The sequence below is a fragment of the Tachysurus vachellii genome, chromosome 12, assembly GCF_030014155.1.
Source record: "Tachysurus vachellii isolate PV-2020 chromosome 12, HZAU_Pvac_v1, whole genome shotgun sequence".
Classification (NCBI taxonomy): Eukaryota; Metazoa; Chordata; class Actinopteri; order Siluriformes; family Bagridae; genus Tachysurus; species Tachysurus vachellii.
Window position 1 is genome coordinate 23,400,604 of NC_083471.1, and position 22,358 is coordinate 23,422,961.

Here is a 22,358-nt window from a genome sequence, read left to right on the forward strand (position 1 = left end):
GATAAGGAAGTCCAACATGATATCTAAGAGGTAAACAAATCGGATGATAAATAGTAGTTTTGAGGGCATTTTATGGCTGATTTAAAACCGACCCGTTACCGTAAGAGATGGTAACAGAAAGCGAAGACAAGAGGAAGTTTAAACAGTTTATTTATTTATATGCACACTGCTACTGTAAAGTGTATATTTAAAAAGATGGAACAAACGATTTTATGGAGTCAGATTTTTCTGTCATAGATTGAAAACAGTTGCACGTGTGAGAGAGAGTGTGAGTGAGTATGTGTGTGAGTGAGTGAGTGAGTGAGAGAGAGAGATAACTGGATTATCCATCACTGACGACTAGATCTCTAACTGCCTGGAAAGCAGCCACCATTGAACTCAGCTGAATCTTCTCACTGGTTCCAGAAGCCAGGCGATACCTGAGAGAGAGAGAATGTGTGAGAGAGAGAGAGAGAATGCGAGAGAGAGAGAAGGAATGTGAGGGGGAGAGAATGCGAGAGAGAAAGAGAATGTGAGGGGGAGAGAATGTGAGGGGGAGAGAATGCGAGGGAGAGAGTGAAAAAAAATAGAAAGAAAAATGAGAGACAGAAAAGAGAGAATAAATGAGAGAGAACGAGATAAAGGGCAAGAGAACAAATGCGAGACAGAACGAGAGAAAGCGAAACCGGGAGAGTGAGAGAACAATTAAGAGAATGAGAGGTTGGGAGAAGACGAGAAAACAAATGAGAAAGAATGAGAATGAGAAAGGGAGAGAATGCGAGGGGAAGAGAATGCGAGAGAGAGAGAATGTGAGGGGGAGAGAATGCGAGGGGGAGAGAATGCGAGAGAGAGAGAGAATGCGAGAGAGAGAGAGAGAGAAAAGGGCTTTAACATCCTACTGTAGTTGATAAATACAGGAACATACAGCTACAGTAACAGCTACTCACTCGATGTCTGCAAGCTTAATCAGCAAGACCATCCGAATGGCTGGAGGAAAATCCACTGGAGAAAGAGAAAGAGATCAAATAATCTCACCATGAACGTTAAAGCCGAGATAAAACAAGATGTGACTCAAGGTCATGTGTTTAGTTTCGCAGTTCTTCATGTAATAAAGCTGTAGGTTTACATCCTCACACACACACACACACACACACACACACAGTTGAAGGGGTGTGAGGGCTGGGAGACATGAGCATATAAAATAAAGCTTGTGATGAATTCTGTCACTTCCCTGAGACAACGCTCTTACCTCTGTGTACGAGAAGATGCAGCTCGGTCAGAATGTCGTGCAGCGCTAAACCTTTCAGCGTCTTCAGCTGTAGGATTTCTGTTAGCGTCGCTTTAAGGAAGAACGTATCATCTTTACATGTGGCTACACGTGCTAGCTGCGTGGCTTTAATGTTATATGGAGAGAGTAAAGGTGTTAAGGATACGGTTATACGCCGTGGTGAAGTCTTTGTTCAGGGCCCAGTCCAATATGTTGGCGATGTCTGAACGCAGAGGATGTCCAGTACACGTGTAAACCGTCTCCTCCGTCACCTTCCCATAGGCCATGTGAGTGCTCTGTGAAGATGACAGTCACAAGATACTGTACCATGTTGACCTCAAGAGAGAGAAATGAAGGCTGGTGATGGAAAGAGAGCGAGAGTAATGAACGGGACAGAAAACAAGACAGACAGTGGGGGTGGGAAAGAGTGCAAGAGAGACAGGCGGAGGGGGTGGGAAAGAGTGCGAGAGAGAGACAGACAGAGCGGGTGGGAAAGAGTGAGAGAGACACAGACGGAGGGTGTGGGAAAGAGTGCGAGAGAGAGACAGAGGGGGTGGGAAAGAGTGCGAGAGAGAGAGGGGGTGGGAAAGAGTGCAAGAGAGACAAACGGGGTGGGAAAGAGTGAGAGAGACACACAGACAGAGGGGGTGGGAAAGAGAGAGAGAGACGGGGTGGGAAAGAGTGAGAGAGACACACAGACAGAGGGGGTGGGAAAGAGAGAGAGAGACGGGGTGGGAAAGAGTGAGAGAGACACACAGACAGAGGGGGTGGGAAAGAGAGAGAGAGACAGGGGGTGGGAAAGAGTGAGAGAGACACACAGACAGAGGGGGTGGGAAAGAGAGAGAGACCGGGTGGGAAAGAGTGCGAGAGAGACAGACGGAGGGTGTGGGAAAGAGTGCGAGAGACAGACAGAGGGGGTGGGAAAGAGTGCGAGAGAGACAGACGGAGGGTGTGGGAAAGAGTGCGAGAGAGAGACAGAGGGGGTGGGAAAGAGTGCGAGAGAGACAGACGGAGGGTGTGGGAAAGAGTGCGAGAGAGACAGACGGAGGGTGTGGGAAAGAGTGAGAGAGAGACAGACAGAGGGGGTGAGAAAGTGCGAGAGAGACAGACAGAGGGGGTGGGAAAGAGTGCGAGAGAGACAGGCGGAGGGGGTGGGAAAGAGTGAGAGAGAGACAGACAGAGGGGGTGGGAAAGAGTGAGAGAGACACAGACAGAGGGGGTGGGAAAGAGTGCGAGAGAGACAGACAGAGGGAGTGGGAAAGAGTGCGAGAGAGACAGACAGAGGGGGTGGGAAAGAGTGCGAGAGAGACAGACAGAGGGAGTGGGAAAGAGTGCGAGAGAGACAGACAGAGGGGGTGGGAAAGAGTGCGAGAGAGACAGACGGAGGGGGTGGGAAAGAGTGAGAGAGAGACAGACAGAGGGGGTGGGAAAGAGTGAGAGAGACACAGACAGAGGGGGTGGGAAAGAGTGCGAGAGAGACAGACAGAGGGAGTGGGAAAGAGTGCGAGAGAGACAGACAGAGGGGGTGGGAAAGAGTGCGAGAGAGACAGACAGAGGGGGTGGGAAAGAGTGCGAGAGAGACCGACAGAGGGGGTGGGAAAGAGTGCGAGAGAGACAGACAGAGGGGGTGGGAAAGAGTGCGAGAGACACAGACAGAGGGGGTGGGAAAGAGTGCGAGAGAGACAGACAGAGGGAGTGGGAAAGAGTGCGAGAGAGACAGACAGAGGGGGTGGGAAAGAGTGCGAGAGAGACAGACAGAGAAAGGAGAAAGTCACACCATGAATGAGAATGAGAGTTTGATCAAGAGACAGTGAAGAAGAAAGATTATGAGAGAGACAACTAGAAAGCAAGGAGAGAGACAGACAGAGCAGTAGGGGAGGGGGGTGATCTAACATTGGGAATAACTAACTGGTAATTGTTGTGGTATAAGAGGAATAAAACTCTCAGAGATAGTATGTTCTTACAGGAAACTCTTCAGGGTGCTGAGAGGAACTCTGTACACTCACCACAACACACCCCTCTGAGTGTTTTATTCATTATTTATTTCTCAAGCACCTGTAGAATGTTTAACGATCGCCTCATGTCTCCTGTTGACAGGGTCACAATAGCCTTCATGCCATCTGGAGTGATGTCGATGCTGAGAGAAACAAAAAAACAAACAAACAAACAAACAAAATAAAAAAAGAGACCAACTAAAATATTCATGAGTACGTTCACACGCAGTGGCATGATCAAGTTCTAAGAGCTGCCCGTTACAGAAAGAGAGGAATATAATGAAGAAACCTGGTAGATTTTCTTTCCCCAGGGGTCTGTGAAATAATCTGATCCTGTCTGATCTCATGATCTGCTCATGAGTGATCTAGAAACACTTCAGCATTAGAGAAAGTGACCCCACTGTACAAATCTAAATGTATGAAAACAAGCTTCACCTCTCCTGCTGGATGACGTGCTCGAGTCTGGGGATCATCTGGCACTGGGACAGAGGCCCGAAACGGAAACGTGTGCATCGAGACTGCAGAGCGGGGATGATTTTAGACAGGTAGTTACAGATCAGACAGAACCGAGTGTTCTCTGTGAACTTCTCAATCACTGGGGGGAGAGAGAGAGTGAGAGACAGAGAGAGAGAGAGAGAGAGAGACAGAGAGAGAGAGAGACACACACACAGAGAGAGACAGAGAGAGAGAGAGAGAGAGAGACAGAGAGAGACACACAGAGAGAGAGACAGAGAGAGAGACAGAGAGAGAGACAGAGAGAGAGAGAGAGACAGAGAGAGAGAGATAGATAGATAGAGATAGATGGATAGATAGATAGAGACAGACAGAGAGACAGACAGAGACAGAAAGAGATAGATAGATAGATAGATAGAGAGACAGAGAGAGAGATAAAGATAGATAGAGAGACAGAGAGAGAGAGAGAGAGAGAGAGAGAGAGACAGAGAGAGAGAGAGAGACACAGAGAGAGAGAGACAGAGAGAGAGAGAGAGAGAGAGAGAGAGAGAGAGAGAGAGAGAGAGAGAGAGATAGAGAGAGAGTGACAGAGAGCAAGAGACACAGAGAGACACAGAGAGAGAGAGAGAGACAGAGAGAGAGAGAGAGACAGAGAGAGAGAGAGAGACACAGAGAGAGAGAGACACAGAGAGAGAGAGAGAGACACAGAGAGAGAGAGAGAGAGAGACACAGAGAGAGACACAGAGAGAGAGAGAGACAGAGAGAGAGAGAGACAGAGAGAGAGACACAGAAAGAGAGAGAGATATAGAGAGAGAGTGACAGAGAGCAAGAGACACAGAGAGAGAGAGACAGAGAGAGAGAGAGAGACAGAGAGACGCAGAGAGAGAGAGAGAGAGAGAGAGAGAGAGAGAGAGAGATAGATAGATAGATAGAGAGTGACAGACAGAGCGAAAGACACAGAGAGACACAGAGAGAGAGAGAGAGACAGAGAGAGAGAGATAGATAGAGACAGACAGAGAGAGAGACAGAAAGAGATAGATAGATAGATAGATAGATAGATAGATAGATAGATAGATAGATAGACAGAGAGAGAGATAGATAAAGATAGAGAGAGAGAGAGAGAGAGAGAGACACAGACAGAGAGAGTGACAGAGACAGAGAGAGAGACAGAGAGACAGACAGACAGACAGACAGACAGACAGATAGATAGATAGATAGATAGATAGATAGAGACAGAGAGAGAGAGAGAGAGAGAGAGAGAGAGAGAGAGGAGAGCAGAAGAGAGGAGAATTGAAGAGAGGAGAGAGCAGAAGAGGAGAGAGCAGGAGAGAATAAAAGTAAAGAGAACAGAATTGAAGAGCAGACATTATTTAACCAGTGTTTATATTTTCTCTCTCGTCCTCTTCACAGTACAGTGTGTCAGTTTGATTTAGACACAGAGCCATGTGGAAGCCCAGCAGGTGAGCTGGTAGAGGGGCAGATGGTTGTGTACCTCTCCTTAAAGCGTTCTGAGCATCCTGGGTCATGGCGTCCGCCTCGTCCAGAATCACCAACTTAAAACCCTTCCTACACACACACACACACACACACACAATCCAGGAGCCATAAGAATAAAAGCCCATAAGATGTTACACTAAAACCAGCACACATGATGAACCACACAAAACTACAATTACAAGTGTTTATTCCTCCTAATTCGGGTTGGAGATTTTTTTCCCCTTTTAAGTGAATACAAGCTTGTAATATATAACAGAACATTAAGGTGCACAGTATAAACAGAACAGACCTATTTAAAGAGTAACAGTCCTAAACCGCACGTTTATAAGACGAGCGAAACGGACCGAACAGAACGAAATATTCAGAGCTGCTCTCACTTGAATATGGTCCTGGTGCTGGCGAAGCTGAGGATGGGGCCTCGAACCACGTCTATACCTCTATCGTCTGAAGCGTTGAGCTGCACGAACAAAAACAAACAACTTTTATTTGAAAAAAAAATAAATAAATATATTGTTATTAAATATAACATTACAAATATTACAATTATAAATATTACAACAAAAACCAACAAGAACTCTAATAATTAAAAAATAAATAAATATTTGAGAAAAAGAAATGATATAATATCTAAATAAATAAATATTAATAAAGAAAAAATGTATATATAATTTTCTTTATTAATATTTATTTATTATAAAATAGAATAAATATTTATTTATATAAATACATAAAAATAACCAGCACACACAGACACAAAAATAATAATAAATAAATAAATAAATAAAAAAAGACCTTAAATAACCAGGGACTGTATTCTAACACTACTCCTTGTAATGTAAGAGGACCAAAGGACCAAGATGAATGTCTAAATTGTTCAGATACAGTAGGGGGGTTCAAATTTTATACAATTTTTCTGTTTTCAAATGTATGACACAAAGGGAGCTTGTGTTCAATTTAAAATGCATATCCACTGAGCAAAAAGTGATCACGTGCTGTCTATAAAAACATACAGAATTGGTAACAATGCAGTTTCTCCAGTGTTGAGGGAAATACATTCATTCATTCATCTTCTACCGCTTATCCGAACTACCTCGGGTCACGGGGAGCCTGTGCCTATCTCAGGCGTCATCGGGCATCAAGGCAGGATACACCCTGGACGGAGTGCCAACCCATCGCAGGGCACACACACACTCTCATTCACTCACGCACTCACACACTAGGGACAATTTTCCAGAGATGCCAATCAACCTACCATGCATGTCTTTGGACCGGGGGGAGGAAACCGGAGTACCCGGAGGAAACCCCCGAGACACAGGGAGAACATGCAAACTCCACACACACAAGGTGGAGGCGGGAATCGAACCCCCAACCCTGGAGGTGTGAGGCGAACGTGCTAACCACTAAGCCACCGTGCCCCCCAAGGAAATACATTTATTTATTTATTTAACATGTGGCAAGTATTTTAAATTTTAATCGATACTCAATTTTGTGTGTGTGTGTAAATGTGTTTATTCACAAACATTTAATTATTTCATTACAAAAAAAACCTCATATCCGTCATTAACTATTAAAAAAGTATCAGACCTCCAGAACCATGGAGTTGAACTCTTTATCCTTGTAGAGCTGCTTAGCGCAGGCTAATATGGTGGAGGTCTTTCCTGTTCCTGGAGGCCCGTAAAACAGCAGGTGAGGCAGCCGGTCTTCATTCATGAACTTCTGAACTGAAGACGAGTAAGAAGCAGACATGCTAATGAGAAAAACAACGCTGTAATACAGTTAAAACATTTCAGTATTAATGTACCAGCACTTTTATTTAAAAGAAGCCATTCAGCTGTTTGGAAGCAAGGTTATAAAACTAGACCCACCAAAATCCATTCATCAGTAATAAGTTGCTCCATTGTTTTTGTTGCCTGAGAACAATAACCCATGTATGAAGAACCAACCTATATCATTCACCGCCTGTCTCAGCTTCAGTCATCCATCGTTACTTACTTGTACTCAAAATGTCCTGATGTGAAATCAAATCATCCAGCGTCTGTGGTCTGTACTTTTCAACCCTACAGAAAAAGAAAAATAATAAAAATCTTAATTCTACAAACGATCTGAAATTGTTTAATTGTGTTAAATAAGTCGGTAGTCAGACACACACACACACACACACACACACACACACACACACCGAGACAGACACAGACATAAAATAGAAAAAGGAAAAAATAATTTAAATCTTATTTCTGAAAACGATCTGAAATCGTTTCATTGCCTTAAATAGGGCAGTAATCAGACACTGACACACACACAGACACAAACAGACAGACACACAGACACTCTCACACACACAGACACTCTCACACACACAGACACTCTCACACACACAGACACTCTCACACACACAGACACTCTCACACACACAGACACTCTCACACACACAGACACTCTCACACACACACAGACACTCTCACTCACACACAGACACTCTCACACACAGACACTCTCACACACAGACACACACACAGACACACACACAGACTCTCACACACACACAGACACACACACTCTCTCACACACACACAGACACACACACACACTCTCTCACACACACAGACACACACACACTCTCTCACACACACAGACACACACACTCTCTCTCACACACACAGACACACACACTCTCTCTCACACACACAGACACACACACTCTCTCTCACACACACAGACACACACACTCTCTCTCACACACAGACACACACACTCTCTCTCACACACACAGACACACACACTCTCTCACACACAGACACACACTCTCTCACACACAGACACACACTCTCTCACACACAGACACACACTCTCTCACACACAGACACACACTCTCTCACACACAGACACACACTCTCTCACACACACACTCTCACACACACACTTTCTCACACACACACTTTCTCACACACACTCTCTCACACACACTCTCTCACACACACAGACACTCTCACACACACAGACACTCTCACACACACAGACACTCTCACACACACAGACACTCTCACACACACACACAGACACTCTCACACACACACACAGACACTCTCACACACACACACAGACACTCTCACACACACACACAGACACTCTCACACACACACACAGACACTCTCACACACACACACACACACAGACACTCTCACACACACACACAGACACTCTCACACACCCAGACACTCATACACTATATGAGTGTATGAATTATATATTATAATTAGCTACAGTTCAGTGAATCTACTTTAATGAGTGTAAGTTGGCCTTTTATTATTCAGTCCTTACACAAAAAAGCCTTATAAATGTCTTGGTCTTAAAATGTAAACATGTAAACATGTAAACATGTAAACAAACAGTAAACGGGACTTTATATGTCGCGAGATTTAAAAACTCAACGTGACCATCAAATAAACTGTGGCTACTAAATGTAGATACTAGCGCTAGTGTCCAAGACATTAGCTTGTAGATTTGTGCAAAAATATATAAAGAAAGATGCAAAAAAGCCAGCTAAGCATCACAGGAAGAGGGTTAAACAAAATGTGACAAGCTCATTTTAAACCCTACCCGTATTCCTTAAAACTTCCGCGTTAGAGCTGAACTGCCCAATCAGTACACGGCAAGAGGACTTCAACAGCCAATCATGACACAGAAGCCGGCATTATTAGCCAATGAAACAGTAGGAGCCGGAATTAATGTGCAAAACAAACGGATACAAAACCCTAACATATTAGTACGCTAACGCAACTTTAGCTTAATTTAGCCACACACACATGCTTGTTTTGCATACATTGTTAATCCCCTAAATTCTTACCATGGCAAATTCCTGGCCTGAAGCTTGCTCGTTGATGCCATTTTAATGTTTTTTAATCACAAGCAACGCACGAGTTCTCGTTTGGCGCGTTTTCTGACAAGACTTTCACGTCATCGAGAGCTTCTTGACGGCGACTAGGCTATCCAATCACGGCTGCGGAGCTAAGCAGTTGACACGCCCACTCGATTCTGTTACCACGCCAACTTAGCCGGAAGTCGTTATTGACACTATTAGCAAATTCATTAAAATTATGTACGTAGAAAAATACGTATGTAAAATAAACAATGATAATCTAATAAAATTAGCCAAAACCTTTATTATTTGTCATACATAAGCATTTTAAACATATTTATTTGGTAATATTTCAAACTGGGACAATATCCTAGCAATATAGCGATAAACTTAATAAACTATTTTTCAAATAATAATCAAAAAATAATGATTGTGAATAATTATTGTTTTTGATGACATCATAGCTGTATTTCTGGCACTTTATTTATTTATTTATTTATTTATTTTCTCAATAACGAATGATACCAGATAACAAAATACAATGTCATATTATTCAAATAATAGAATAGTAACATAACATAAAGAAGAGAGAGAAAAAATACAAATAAACAATACAAATAACGGGTTTCGAGCAACATAATTAATTTAGAAAAGAGGTATATAAATAATCTTAATTTCACATTATATCACAAAGCCTTGTGATATAAGATTTAGCGTTTAATAATAACAATAGTTTCAATATCTGTAAAATACACGATTTCTAACCATCGTCGGCAACATTATCTAGTTTTTTCACAGTTAAGCACAAATAGAAACAGTTAAACAGTTTGTTTATTTAGCGGTCGGAAAATGGCATTAAACTGTTTGGTCAGAACTAATATTACCAGCTGGTTTGGTTAGCGTGGCAGTTATGTGTGGGGAAACTCCCATTTACTATGACACGCTAATATCTAAAGTGATATAGATCGTAGATAATGTAGTTGGTTTTGTGAGCTCAAACATATAATACTGCCGAAATGGACCAAAACATTTCTCTCGAGGTTTAGCTTTAAGAAACTAGGGTTGACCCGAACACAAATAATCATTTGCATTTCATTTTTAAACAAAGGATTAGTGTAAATAGAACGTGAGCTAATTTCAAATGGGTTTATGAAAGCCTAAAGTTGTACACCCACGCTGGTGGTGCTTCTTTAGCTCTTTTCACAGGTTCAGTCAGTGGGAAGCTACACACCTGCTGGAGCTGCATGTATTTGTGCCAGTCTGAGAGCTGGAACGGAGTTTTAGTTGTGTGATGCCCGCTGGGAAAGGTGAGCTGTGCCAGGTGTGTTCTTCAGGTATGTTCTTTCGTCCTGGTTACTGGTGAACTGCCAACTCTCACTGCCAACCTTCATCATGATTATATCTTTACCAACACAAATACAGTACAAAGAAGAAGCAGCAGGGATGGATCAACATGATCCCGATCAGTGCTTCCTTCCTTTCCTTGGTTACCATCATATATTATTTTTAATTCCTTAAAAGTTTGAAACAGTTTCACAAGATTGCAATTTATTTTTATTTCACCTTTACTTATTTATGTAGGTCTTCACACACAAAAAGTACAATTTTGTTATAAAACAGATAGATAGCCATATGAAAAAAGGTCATTTCGTTGCAAAAATTGTGTTTGCACAATATTCAATATAAGGCTTACAATAGACATGAACCAGCAATTTAAGCACCCAGAGCCATCACTTTTCAACATTTTGTGTATGTGTATGTTTAAGCGTATGTGCATCTTTGTGTTAAAGATCAAGTTGCATAACAGCTGTTTTGCTCTAGAATACTTTTTCATTTTATTCACTTCAGTCTTAACCAGAACTACATCCAGGTTTCCAGCAGCTCCAGTTAGACTTAATGATACTGTAGTTTAAGTCACTCTGCTTAAAAACATTGCTGAATATGTAAATGTATCTCAGAAAAAAATGTTCTTGTAGTACTTGCGATTAAAGATTGTGCCTTTTTAATACAAGTTTAATTGCTTCGTTTCTACATTGCAGTCAAGACTGAAGTGTGATATGGTGTGACACAAAGCGGAGGTACTGCCACCGACCCAAAGTTAATTATTGCCTAATAACTGCACACTCTTAAGAATCTTAGACCAAAGATACATTCTTTTTATTAAGGAATGGCAGTTTATGGTCACGCTCAATGTTCAGATATTATTCATGTTATAACAGCTCTAAACGGTTGTTTCCTCACTCAAAACAAATGCATCTTATTACAGAGAATCAGGGAACTACAAAGCCCTCTCTCTTGGAGACTGACACTTTTTAACACTGGAGACTCCTTGCAAAAACTTTAAACGATATGCAATTGCAGTTATAATAGTAACGACAAATTAGTTAGCATTAACACTGTTTCATTGAATGTTTATATCATGTTTATCCAGATATGTCAATCCAGATAGCAAGCTACAGTAGGCTAGTCATTAGGCCAATACGAGCTAAGATTGGTAAAATCATCGTTTACGGTTTCAGAGTGTCGATCGAGTGAGCCGCTCTCCTCGTATCAACATAAAAATCCCTTATTAGTGTGAAAGCATGTTAAGGGAATCAAACAGAGAATGAGGACTTTGTAGGGTACTCTCTGGATATCCCAATATGCCTATGTACTGTAAGTTCCTTAACAATGTAGCATGGATACTAAATAATCATAATTTTCTACTTCTCTATGTCTGATCCAGCAATATAATCAATATATTGATATTTTGTATTATATAGTGATATTTTTGGTTTTCTGCACACTTTAATGTTTTGCCTGGTTCTGACCCACTACATCATGTGTATTAGAGAGGATACTTTGGAACCCTGTGCTGTAGGACTTTGAAACTCACTCACTCACTCACTCATCTTCTACCGCTTATCCGAACTACCTCGGATCATGGGGAGCCTGTGCCTATCTCAGGCGTCATCGGGCATCAAGGCAGGATACACCCTGGACGGAGTGCCAACCCATCGCAGGGCACACACACACTCTCATTCACTCACGCACTCACACACTATGGACAATTTTCCAGAGATGCCACTCAACCTACCATGCATGTCTTTGGACCGGGGAGGAAACCGGAGTACCCGGAGGAAACCCCCGAGGCACAGGGAGAACATGCAAACTCCACACACACAAGGCAGAGGTGGGAATCAAACCCCCAACCCTGGAGGTGTGAGGTGAACGTGCTAACCACTAAGCCACCGTGCCCCCCCGATTTTGAAACTACAATATATGTTGCAATATCGTATAGAAGACAGATATACTCTTACAGACATGACTTAAACATGTGTCCTAGAGGATGGGTTCTAATGAACCTTTGTGTTGGCAGCCCAGGAACCCTTGTGTAAAAAAAATGTGTTTATTAATTTTTATTTGTTTTGTTTATTATTGGCACCACAATGCTTTTAATCCCTGAGCTTTTCAATGACAAAACACGTTAGATTTTTTTTTATTACGGTTTGGATTTGCATGGCACAGTAGGCAGCAGTTTATCTTGTCTTCTTACAGATTCCCAGAGTCTCTGATTTGTTCCTGAACAGTTTACTGTCTGAATAAGGCAAGTTCTCTGGGTTCTCTGGTTCTTGCCCATTAAAAAAAATGCCAGTAGTCGGACCGTCTAAAATAAAGTGCCTCTAGGTGTGAATGAGTGTGAATGAGATAGGGAATCTTGCCTTACATCATATTTGGGATTCCTATCACAGTCATTATACAGTCACTTGTCATAAGTGTGACTGTTTGCTTGATGCAAACACTGACTAGCTTTTTGGCTTAAATATATAGTATGGCGGGTCACATTTAAGGGATATTGTTGGAACAGGCTCTGGATCCACCATAACCCTGACTGACAATGTTGTGTCAGTCAGCTGTACGGTCTGGTCTTTATCAGCGATCAGGTCTGCGCTGAACTCAAGAGTTTACGACGACCCGTTAGTTCCTCAGGAGCTCTCGGTTGCACTATTATAAACTGTCGTAGAAAGGACATTATTTACATTTACATCATTTCCTGTCCAGTTTCACCCAAATGAGGATTGGTTCCCTTCTGAGCCTGGTTCCTCTGAAGGTTTCTTCCTCATGTCCTCTCAGGGAGTTTTTCCTCGCCGCCGTCGCCTCTGGCTTGCTCATTAGGGATAGGGATAGATATATAGTATTTTAAATTTTGAAGTTAATCTTTTTAAAATTAACTTTAAACTTTAATTGTATATATTCATTTGTTTATTTTTATCCTTATTTTTTCTTCTTCTTATTATTATTATAATATATTTCTTTCTTTTTTTCCGCTCTCTTCTGTTTCCATACTTCTGTAAAGCTGCTTTGAGACAATAAAAGAAAGAATCACAGACCCCAAAGTACAGATAGTACCGAATACCCATAATGCACTTTGTAAGGTGCCATTTTGGACACTTTGGTTCTACAAGCCTGATAAAAGTAATCATTAATGAACAAATCATGTAATAAATCATGTAATAACGTGTTTAAATAAATATATAAGAAATATAGGAGGATATAAGGAGAAGAAATATGTTAGTTGTTAGTATGCGTTATTAGTAGAAAGTCTATGTAAGAGGTTGTTTGAGTTCAAACAGTGAGCTCACTGCGTTTGATGTGGATCTCGTGCGCTCTCGCGGGATCCCGACGCGGTCACCGACCGAACGCGCTGTTGCCGTCGCTGGTTGCTGTGGATTTGATTGACGGGGAACATGTTGGTGCGGTGCAGGAGCGCAGGGATGCTACAGAGGGGGAGGAATATCTGCGCCCAAAACACACCAAAACACACACACCGCGCTTAGAGACAGCACACCGCCTTCAGTTCCTTATTTTGTTATTAGGGATAAAGAGAGCGAGAGAGAGAGAGAGAGAGAGAGAGAAGGAGAGAAAAAATGCTTGCGCGATGGATGGTGACGGTCGCCGATGCTCATGACACCGCACTGAGGATCTGATCCTCCTCTCCTCTCCTCCTCTCCTCCTCCTCCTTCCCCCAATCTCTTATTTCTTGTGTTATTATGGTAGGCTGATGATCATGCAAACGGCGTCAGGAGACCCGAAACCGACAACGATGATGGAATCGCCTTACACGTAGAGTCGAGCCTGTCGCGCGCGCTCCGTGATTTTTATATTTATATCTATTTATTTATTTATTTATATATTTATTTTATTTCTAATTCTAAATCCGATACGCACGGTTCTATACCGTTTGTCTTTTTTTTTTTTTTAATTTTTTTTTTTTTGCACACGCGGTTTATCCTTCTATTCACTCTAAGGAAAGTAACCCGGTCCATCAACAGCATCAGCTTCAGCATCATCGTAAAAAAAAAAAAAAAAAAAAAAAAAAAAAAAAGCAAAAAACAACAACAACAACAACAACAACAAAACGGACCCCGCACATGATGGACGAGGAAAAGATGACGAAAAGCGATGAGGCTCACCTGAGTTTGCAGAAAGCCCTGCAGCAGTGCGAGCTGGTGCAGAACATGATCGACATCAGCATCTCCAGCCTGGAGGGGCTCAGGACCAAATGTGCCACATCCAACGACCTGACGCAAAAAGAAATCCGCACGCTCGAGGTAACAGGGCCGTGTTACCGTATCACCAACACACCAACACACCACCAACACACCAACACCACATCCACTTATCTCTCCACTCATCCTCCATCATGTAGCATTCACTCTCCTGCTGCTTATCAACACTGGACACAATGTCCATCTTGCTTTATTGCGTTTATTGCATCTGTGTGATTGTGTGTGTTTATGGGTGTCTGCGCGCGCGTGTGCGTGCGTGCGTGTGTGTGTGTGCGTGTGCGCGCGTGTGTGTGGGTAATAAATGAAGAAGCTGCAGTGAGGCGCATTCTGCAGGTGGTGCAAAAAAAAAAGAGAGAAAAAAAAAGAAAAAAGAAAAAAAGAGGTGCTTCAGTTTCCTCACTTGCTTACATGGACACCAATAGGGGCCTTGTGTTGGCATAACCGTATGCATGTGTTTATTTGTGTGTGTGAGTGTGTGTGTGTGTGTGTGTGCACCTCCATTTGCAAACTGGGGATTTTAATTGCTAATTGCGTCATGCTAAGCTCCAAAATGTAAGCAAGTGAAGGCAAAGAAAAAACAAGGGACTCCCTCTGGTATTGACTGGAAGCAGGGATGCCCCACAGTGATGGGAGGTGTTTTTTTTTTTTGTTTCACAGACTGCTGAAACACTGCACTGTACAGTATCCTCACAGCTAGTGTTAATTCTCTCACACGGTTTGATGCATTACTCATGGATTTGAACACACATTCTGTCATCTTAAGTGCTGCTTATTCTGTACACGATGCTAGTCTGCACTTAGCAAAGATACACTTCTTTATCTTTATCTTTATCTTTAGGGCCGTTTCTGTATGTTTTGTTGATTGTATGTGAGTAATCCCTGCTAAGCCCAGTATTGCATTATTCTGCTAATTATAGCACTAAAATACGTAGCTAGCTGTTAAACTTTGCTAACATAATTAAGACACGATTGGAGGAAATCAACAAAAGATTAGCCTTTGATTTGTAATTATTCCTAAGTCCGGCGTCTTTGATTTGTGGTTATTCGTAAGGCGATCTTTTGTTAACAACAAACTAGCCAGCTAACTGTGTTGAGTGATGTAAATTTCATCCTCAATTCATCCTTAAGCAGCAAACTGTATAGTCAGTGTCACTTTTAGCTGTCTCATACCAAATACATGCCAAAATATTTCTTTACAGAACCTGAAAACTGACTGTTAGACCATTAGGTTACTTATCATAGCGAAACGTTTGAACTCATCGCTAGTAGCATAACATACCAGCAAACTCTTACTTTAGAGACTAGCGACAAATCCACTAACTCGTTCCTTTTTAATTAGATCAAATCTGGAAGCAAAAAAATCCACAAATAATGACTACATTCTGATTTCTGACTGAAATATATGAAATATAAATATATTAATGCTAGTTTGTACTCCTAGCTTGAGTACGAAGAAGATGTAAAACAGATTTTTTCCTAATTTAAGATAATACCAAGTAGTCTAACTAGAGTTTTATAGTTACAGTTAGATAAGAAAGACCTAGAAGAAACGTTTCATAATCATTAACACACATACGAAAGGGCACAAAGGCTTCTTTTGACACACAATTGAAGTGGGTCAGGGGGATGTGAAATAACTTTTTCAATTGTGTTTGTATTGTTGTGTTGATTAGAGTTTCTATTGCCAGAGAAATTGAAATCTCTCAGACTTTTATATAAAGGGAGAAGGCAGACACATCAGCGTAAAGAAATCATGTAGTACTTCAGCTAATGTTGATTAATCAGTTCTAGATTAAATCTGATTACTGATCTTTTCACCAGCTGTTATATAAAAAAAAGGAAACGTCGTTGTCCAGTGTTGTTTCTTGGCGTTTTCTTGTAGCAACCCGACAAGACGAACAGCGCAGGTACCTGAAGACTTTTAGAAAAGTGTAGCATTTGAATGAGTCACAGCAGGTCACTGGTTCAATGCCAAAAATAAAGGGCTGAGGGAGTCAGTCTGGGCACAACTGAGACTAAAATCCAATTTGCAGGTGGTGTAACTTGGAAAACTGTGCTAGTATTAAGCCCTCAGATTATTAAAACACTATTATATAAATTAAAAAATGATCGTGACTAGAAATCTGGGATTTAACAATAATGTACATTTCTTTTATCATTATTTAGCATTTTTAATCTGGTTGTGATATTATCCTCACACACACACACACACACACACACACACACACACACACACACACACACTGATCTGATATATATACAGTATAATGAGATAGGGAATCTTGCCTTACATCATATTTGGGATTCCTTTCACAGTCATTATACAGTCACTTGTCATAAGTGTGACTGTTTGCTTGATGCAAACACTGACTAGCTTTTTGGCTTAAATATATAGTATGGCGGGTCACATTTAAGGGATATTGTTGGAACAGGCTCTGGATCCACTATAACCCTGACTGACAATGTTGTGTCAGTCAGCTGTACGGTCTGGTCTTTATCAGCGATCAGGTCTGCGCTGAACTCAGAGTTTACGACGACCCGTTAGTTCCTCAGGAGCTCTCGGTTGCACTATTATTCGTAGAAAGGACATTATTTACATTTACATCATTTCCTGTCCAGTTTCACCCAAACGAGGACGGGTTCCCTTCTTAGTCTGGTCCCTCTGAAGGTTTCTTCCTCATGTCCTCTCAGGGAGTTTTTCCTTGCTGCCATCGCCTCCGGCTTGCTCATTAGGGATAGGGATAAATATATAGTATTGTAGTATATAGCCTTACATCATATTTGGGATTCATATCACAGTCATTATACAGTCACTTGCCATAAGTGTGACGATTGCTTGACGCAGTCACTGACTAGCTTTTCAACTTAAATTTGGAGTACGGGTGGCTTTAGCTAGCTACTTATATTCTTACATAACAAACTATTTAAATAAATGTAGCTCGCAATTTACACTTACTGTCATCTTGTACATGCTTAAAATCTGTAGGACTCTGAAGGGTTCTTTGATTCTTCAGATGCAGGACCTTTAGTGGATTCAAAGTGCCCTATTGTCTGAAAGGGTTCCAATAGAAATCTTTAAAAACAAACCCCATGGAGTGAATGTACAGTGTTAACCAATTATTGGGAAGAATTTACATCTTGATACCTAGAACCAGTAAGACATTTCAAATTAGCTAGCATGTATTTGTACTTGGTGCACATTTAGTCAAGGGTTCTTCAGGGGTTCCTTAATGGTCCAATAGATAAGCATGAGCATCTAAATGTGTTCTTCTTAAAACCCTTCCCAGGCAAACTCCATGCTGTAGGTATACACAGAACCCTGTAGAGTATTTTAATACAGTGTTTAATCATTAATCAGCAGTAAATTAATCATTAATTAAGTTTGCTTTTTCTCATCAAAACATTGTAAGCAGTGGTAGCTTTTCTTGCTAAGTTCTGTCAGGCATCTAAATTATTCATTTAGTCTAACTACCTCTGTCCAAATGTCTCTCTGAAGTGACAGCCACATTATACTAGTTGGAGAAAGCTAATAAGCTGACAGCGATTGATTTGGTGGAATTTGCTTGATGTACAACACCAAAGCTTCAGTATGTTCTATTAAACAATTTTTTCCTCTTGGTTAAAGTTGCTGAATGTATGGAGAAATATGGGAATTGCGGGGGCACGGTGGCTTAGTGGTTAGCACGTTCACTTCACACCTCCATGGTTGGGTGTTCGATTCCCACCTCCGCCTTGTGTGTGTGGAGTTTGCATGTTCTCCCCGTGCCTCAGGGGTTTCCTCCGGGTACTCCGGTTTCCTCCTCCGGTCCAAAGACATGCATGGTAGGTTGATTGGCATCTCTGGAAAATTGTCCGTAGTGTGTGATTGTGTGAATGAATGTGCGATGGGTTGGCACTCCGTCCAGGGTGTATCCTGCCTTGATGCCCAATGACGCCTGAGATAGGCACAGGCTCCCCGTGACCCGAGGTAGTTCGGATAAGCGGTAGAAGATGAATGAATGAATTAATTAATATGGGAATTGCATGTGCTTTCTGATAAACGATGTGAGTTATTAAACAATGTTGGATGTCACACATTAATCAACTATATGAAGCAATAACACACATTTGGAGAGAATTCAAGCCACCATAAGGCACACTAAGTAGTATCGCTAAATGGGAAAGACACCAATGATGTATTTACACATTACACAGTACAGAAGTATCCAGTTTGGGTTTAGACCCAAATTCTGGGGATATAATAATCTGTTTTTGGTTTATTTAATCTATGGAATATGAGGACAACCATGGTTTAGGACTATTTAAACAAGTAGGCTAACTTATCATGAAGTCTTGTTATTCCTCGCATGTTTTTAATACCTGGTTGCTTCTCATGTGTGTTCTGATTTTTTACCCAGTCAGTTTTGCACATTATCTAGTATCTAGTGTGTGTGTGTGTGTGGTTCACAACCATGTGTTAGGGATTTTTTATGGATACCTTGGACATTTCCTTAGCAGACCACCAGAGGGCAACCTTGTACAAGTTAGTTAGTTGAACTCTTTTTTTTGGTTGTGTTGTGGTTGTTATATTTCCCTTGTTCAGTTTGTTAATCTGTTTTGTGTGAGCTAATTAGTCACTCAGGTAATTAGTCACCCCTTGGTTAAGCCCCTTTGTCTCACCATGTTTTTCTCTAGCTCCTGTTTGATATGTGTATGATTTCCACTCCTAGCCTAGCTCCAGTTTTGACATATTTCTCATTTGGATCCAGTTTTTGAGTAGATTTTTGATTCTAGTGTTTATGTTATCTAGTTTAGCCACAGATTTCGTTTCAGACTCTGTTCAGTTTCCTGTTTTATGCACCTACGTTACTGGCATGGGACGGTGAAGTTAGCTTGCTAAGTACAAAGTAGTATATAAACAGACATCATAGAGAACTCGCTCTCAAACAATATCCAAACAAAATACAGCTAAAAATACACACAAACACCTTGTTATTCAGTAGCTGGCTGAATTTTGCAGTTAAAGCAACTTCACACGTGGGTAATGATACAAATTCCACAACAAAGCAAATAAAATCTGTCTGTCATCTGGCATTCATAAAAATAGTGGACGAATAAATTTGACTGTTCATCAGATCTCAATTCCTCTTAAACTCTGTTTGCTAGCATGTTGTGTAGCTAACTAGCTTTATCTACCTACCTTTTAAAAGATATTAACTATTTGGCTTTGATTCTGTAAGACTGTACCTTTTGAGAAATGTGAAAAGCTTCAGATACAAAGACAGATTTCATCATTTCTGTTGTTGGATAGGGGGGGCACGGTGGCTTAGTGGTTAGCACGTTCGCCTCACACCTCCAGGGTTGGGGGTTCGATTCCCGTCTCCGCCTTGTGTGTGTGGAGTTTGCATGTTCTCCCCGTGCCCCGGGGGTTTCCTCCGGGTACTCCGGTTTCCTCCCCCGGTCCAAAGACATGCATGGTAGGTTGATTGGCATCTCTGGAAAATTGTCCGTAGTGTGTGAGTGTGTGAGTGAATGAGAGTGTGTGTGTGTGCCCTACGATGGGTTGGCACTCCGTCCAGGGTGTATCCTGCCTTGATGCCCGATGACGCCTGAGATAGGCACAGGCTCCCCGTGACCCGAGGTAGTTTGGATAAGCGGTAGAAAATGAATGAGTGAGTGTTGTTGGATAGTTCTTCAGTCATCAGACTGCTCTACACTACATAATTTCTCTGGAGTAAGTCACCCTGGCTATAGATCTTTCTGGTTTGACGTCAATACTGCATTTGTACACATGTGTCTTGTGATACTCAGACACTTTATGACTCTTAAACGTCTACGCTTTCCGGTTCTCACACCACACTCGTCAGCTTTTTATAGAACTGTAATATTGAGAGAAGAAAGAAGATGCTGAGGAAAGTTTTGGGATACAAACATACCAAAGATTTACTCTAATCATTCACCTGCATCAGGGCTTTATCCTGGTCTGGGTCAAGTCAAGTGTAGAGTCAAGTCAAGCAGCTTTTGTTGTTATTTCAACCATACTGTATATATCTGACACAGTACATATTAAAATGAAACCAGATTTCTCCTGAACCTGGAGCTACATAAAATAACACAGAGCTACGGACTAAAAAGTAAGTTGTCCTAGCTACATAAAGTGCCTAGTGTGCAACGATAAAAATAAGAGGATTATTGATCATTAATCATTATTGATTATTGATCAATCAACAGTTAATGTGCAAGAACAACATATAAACAGTGTTTGTATGAGTGGAACTGTAAACATAGCTGATATTGAATAGGAGTGTGTGTGTTTTCAGTTTAGTTCAGACTAGTTCTGGGTGTTGAGGGGTCTAATGGCTTGAGGAAAGAAATCGTTACACAGTCACGAATGCTTCGGTACCTTTTACCAAGCGACGAATTGTGAAGAATGAGTGTGAGGTATATAACCTCTGGATTATAACTTATAACACATTTTAAATGAAATAAAATGCAACTAGAATATAAATCAGTCCCTCCAGGATTCCATGATTTTGTGATCGTAGAAATTTTCTGCCGATTCGGGCCGAGACGTGCAGCGCGACGTCATCGCAACACACATCGAGCCAAAGCTCGTGTCGCACATGAGTACAGCTCTAAGAGAAAACCATTACATATGTGTCTTCTCTAACTGGAGAAGAATAAAAGAAGAATCCTGTGCTTGTAATTTCACCAAGAGAAAATATAAGAAAAAAGGTCCGCAAGTTGTATCGCAAACTTTGAAAACAGCAAAAATAGCTGCAACAATAACAGCAAAAAAATCTTCCAGTAGTAGTGATGTGACATACGGCTAAGTACGGTGACCCATACTCAGAATTCATTCTCTGTATTTAACCCATCCAAAGTGCACACACACAGCAGTGAACACACACACACACACTGTGAACACACACCCGGAGCAGTGGGCAGCCATTTATGCCCGGCGCCTCTCAGCAGTTGTGGGGGATTCGGTGCCTTGCTCAAGGGCACCTCAGTCGTGGCCGGCCAGAGACTCGAACCCACAACCTTCAGGTTACGAGTCAGACTCTCTAACCATTAGGCCACGACTTCAGGTCTTCTCTTTAACTCTAATCGACTCTCATGAAAAGTTTTGGATATTGAACTTTATAGTAATCCATCATTTTGTCTACTTGTGATCTGAAACAAAGCTTGTCTTTGTGTTGAGAATCTCATGTTTTTCAGGAAGCAGCTGAACTTTCATCTGACCTAAAAATGATGTAATAAAGTACCACCAAGAAGACAGACTTCATCTTAAAACTAGAGTGGATTTCCTGGTTACACAACTGCACTTCTAGACTATATACTACACAGTTAGAGACGGGATTAAATTTATAATCTCAGTCTATGGTGTCACCCAGATGATGATGATGATGATGATGAGGTTCCCTTTTGGGTCTCGCATGGTTTCTTCCTCATTTCGTCTCAGGACGCTTTCCCTCACCATTTTCATCTCTGACTCGCTCATAAAGGATATGTTCAAAGAGAAAATCTCTGGGAGTGAGGTGGAGAACACATCCTCTATGGGACGCAGTTTAATTTTCACATCATAGCATTATGGGAGGGGGGGCACGGTGGCTTAGTGGTTAGCATGTTCGCCTCACACCTCCAGGGTTGGGGGTTCGATGCCCGCCTCCGCCTTGTGTGTGTGGAGTTTGCATGTTCTCCCCGTGCCTCGGGGGTTTCCTCCGGGTACTCTGGTTTCCTCCCCAGGTCCAAAGACATGCATGGTAGGTTGATTGGCATCT

At 41.6% G+C, this 22,358-nt stretch overlaps 2 protein-coding genes across 4 annotated transcripts in view; one reads left to right on the forward strand and one right to left on the reverse strand.

The window, feature by feature from the left end:
* Positions 1-133: 133 nt before the first annotated feature.
* Positions 134-9,170, reverse strand: rfc5 (replication factor C (activator 1) 5). The gene is made up of 11 exons (XM_060883187.1): positions 9,035-9,170; positions 7,183-7,247; positions 6,775-6,911; positions 5,568-5,647; positions 5,186-5,259; positions 3,676-3,835; positions 3,302-3,383; positions 1,413-1,542; positions 1,229-1,306; positions 927-981; positions 134-419 (listed from the first exon to the last, which is right to left on the reverse strand). Exons 1-11 carry the CDS (start codon positions 9,073-9,075, stop codon positions 323-325), a joined length of 999 nt encoding a protein of 332 aa, XP_060739170.1. The 5' UTR covers positions 9,076-9,170; the 3' UTR covers positions 134-322.
* A 5,280-nt stretch (positions 9,171-14,450) lies between these two features.
* ksr2 (kinase suppressor of ras 2) overlaps positions 14,451-22,358 on the forward strand; it is a 109,886-nt gene continuing 101,978 nt past the window's right edge. For all 3 annotated transcript variants that reach the window (XM_060884245.1, XM_060884244.1, XM_060884246.1), the window contains exon 1: positions 14,451-14,637. In XM_060884245.1, coding sequence (XP_060740228.1) covers positions 14,458-14,637 — 180 coding nt within the window. In that variant the 5' untranslated portion in view covers positions 14,451-14,457. The remainder of the gene's footprint in view (positions 14,638-22,358) is intronic.

What these genes read in the sequence shown, in the direction of transcription:
- rfc5 (XM_060883187.1), bottom strand. Translation starts at nt 9,075, where the DNA reads ATGGCATCAACGAGCAAGCTTCAGGCCAGGAATTTGCCATG. An exon ending in TCAACTCCATGGTTCTGGAG is followed by an intron (nt 5,648 to 6,774) that starts GTCTGATACTTT and finishes TTGTTCGTGCAG; the next exon opens with CTCAACGCTTCAGACGATAG. An exon ending in GATCGTTAAACATTCTACAG is followed by an intron (nt 1,543 to 3,301) that starts GTGCTTGAGAAA and finishes TCATCTTCACAG; the next exon opens with AGCACTCACATGGCCTATGG.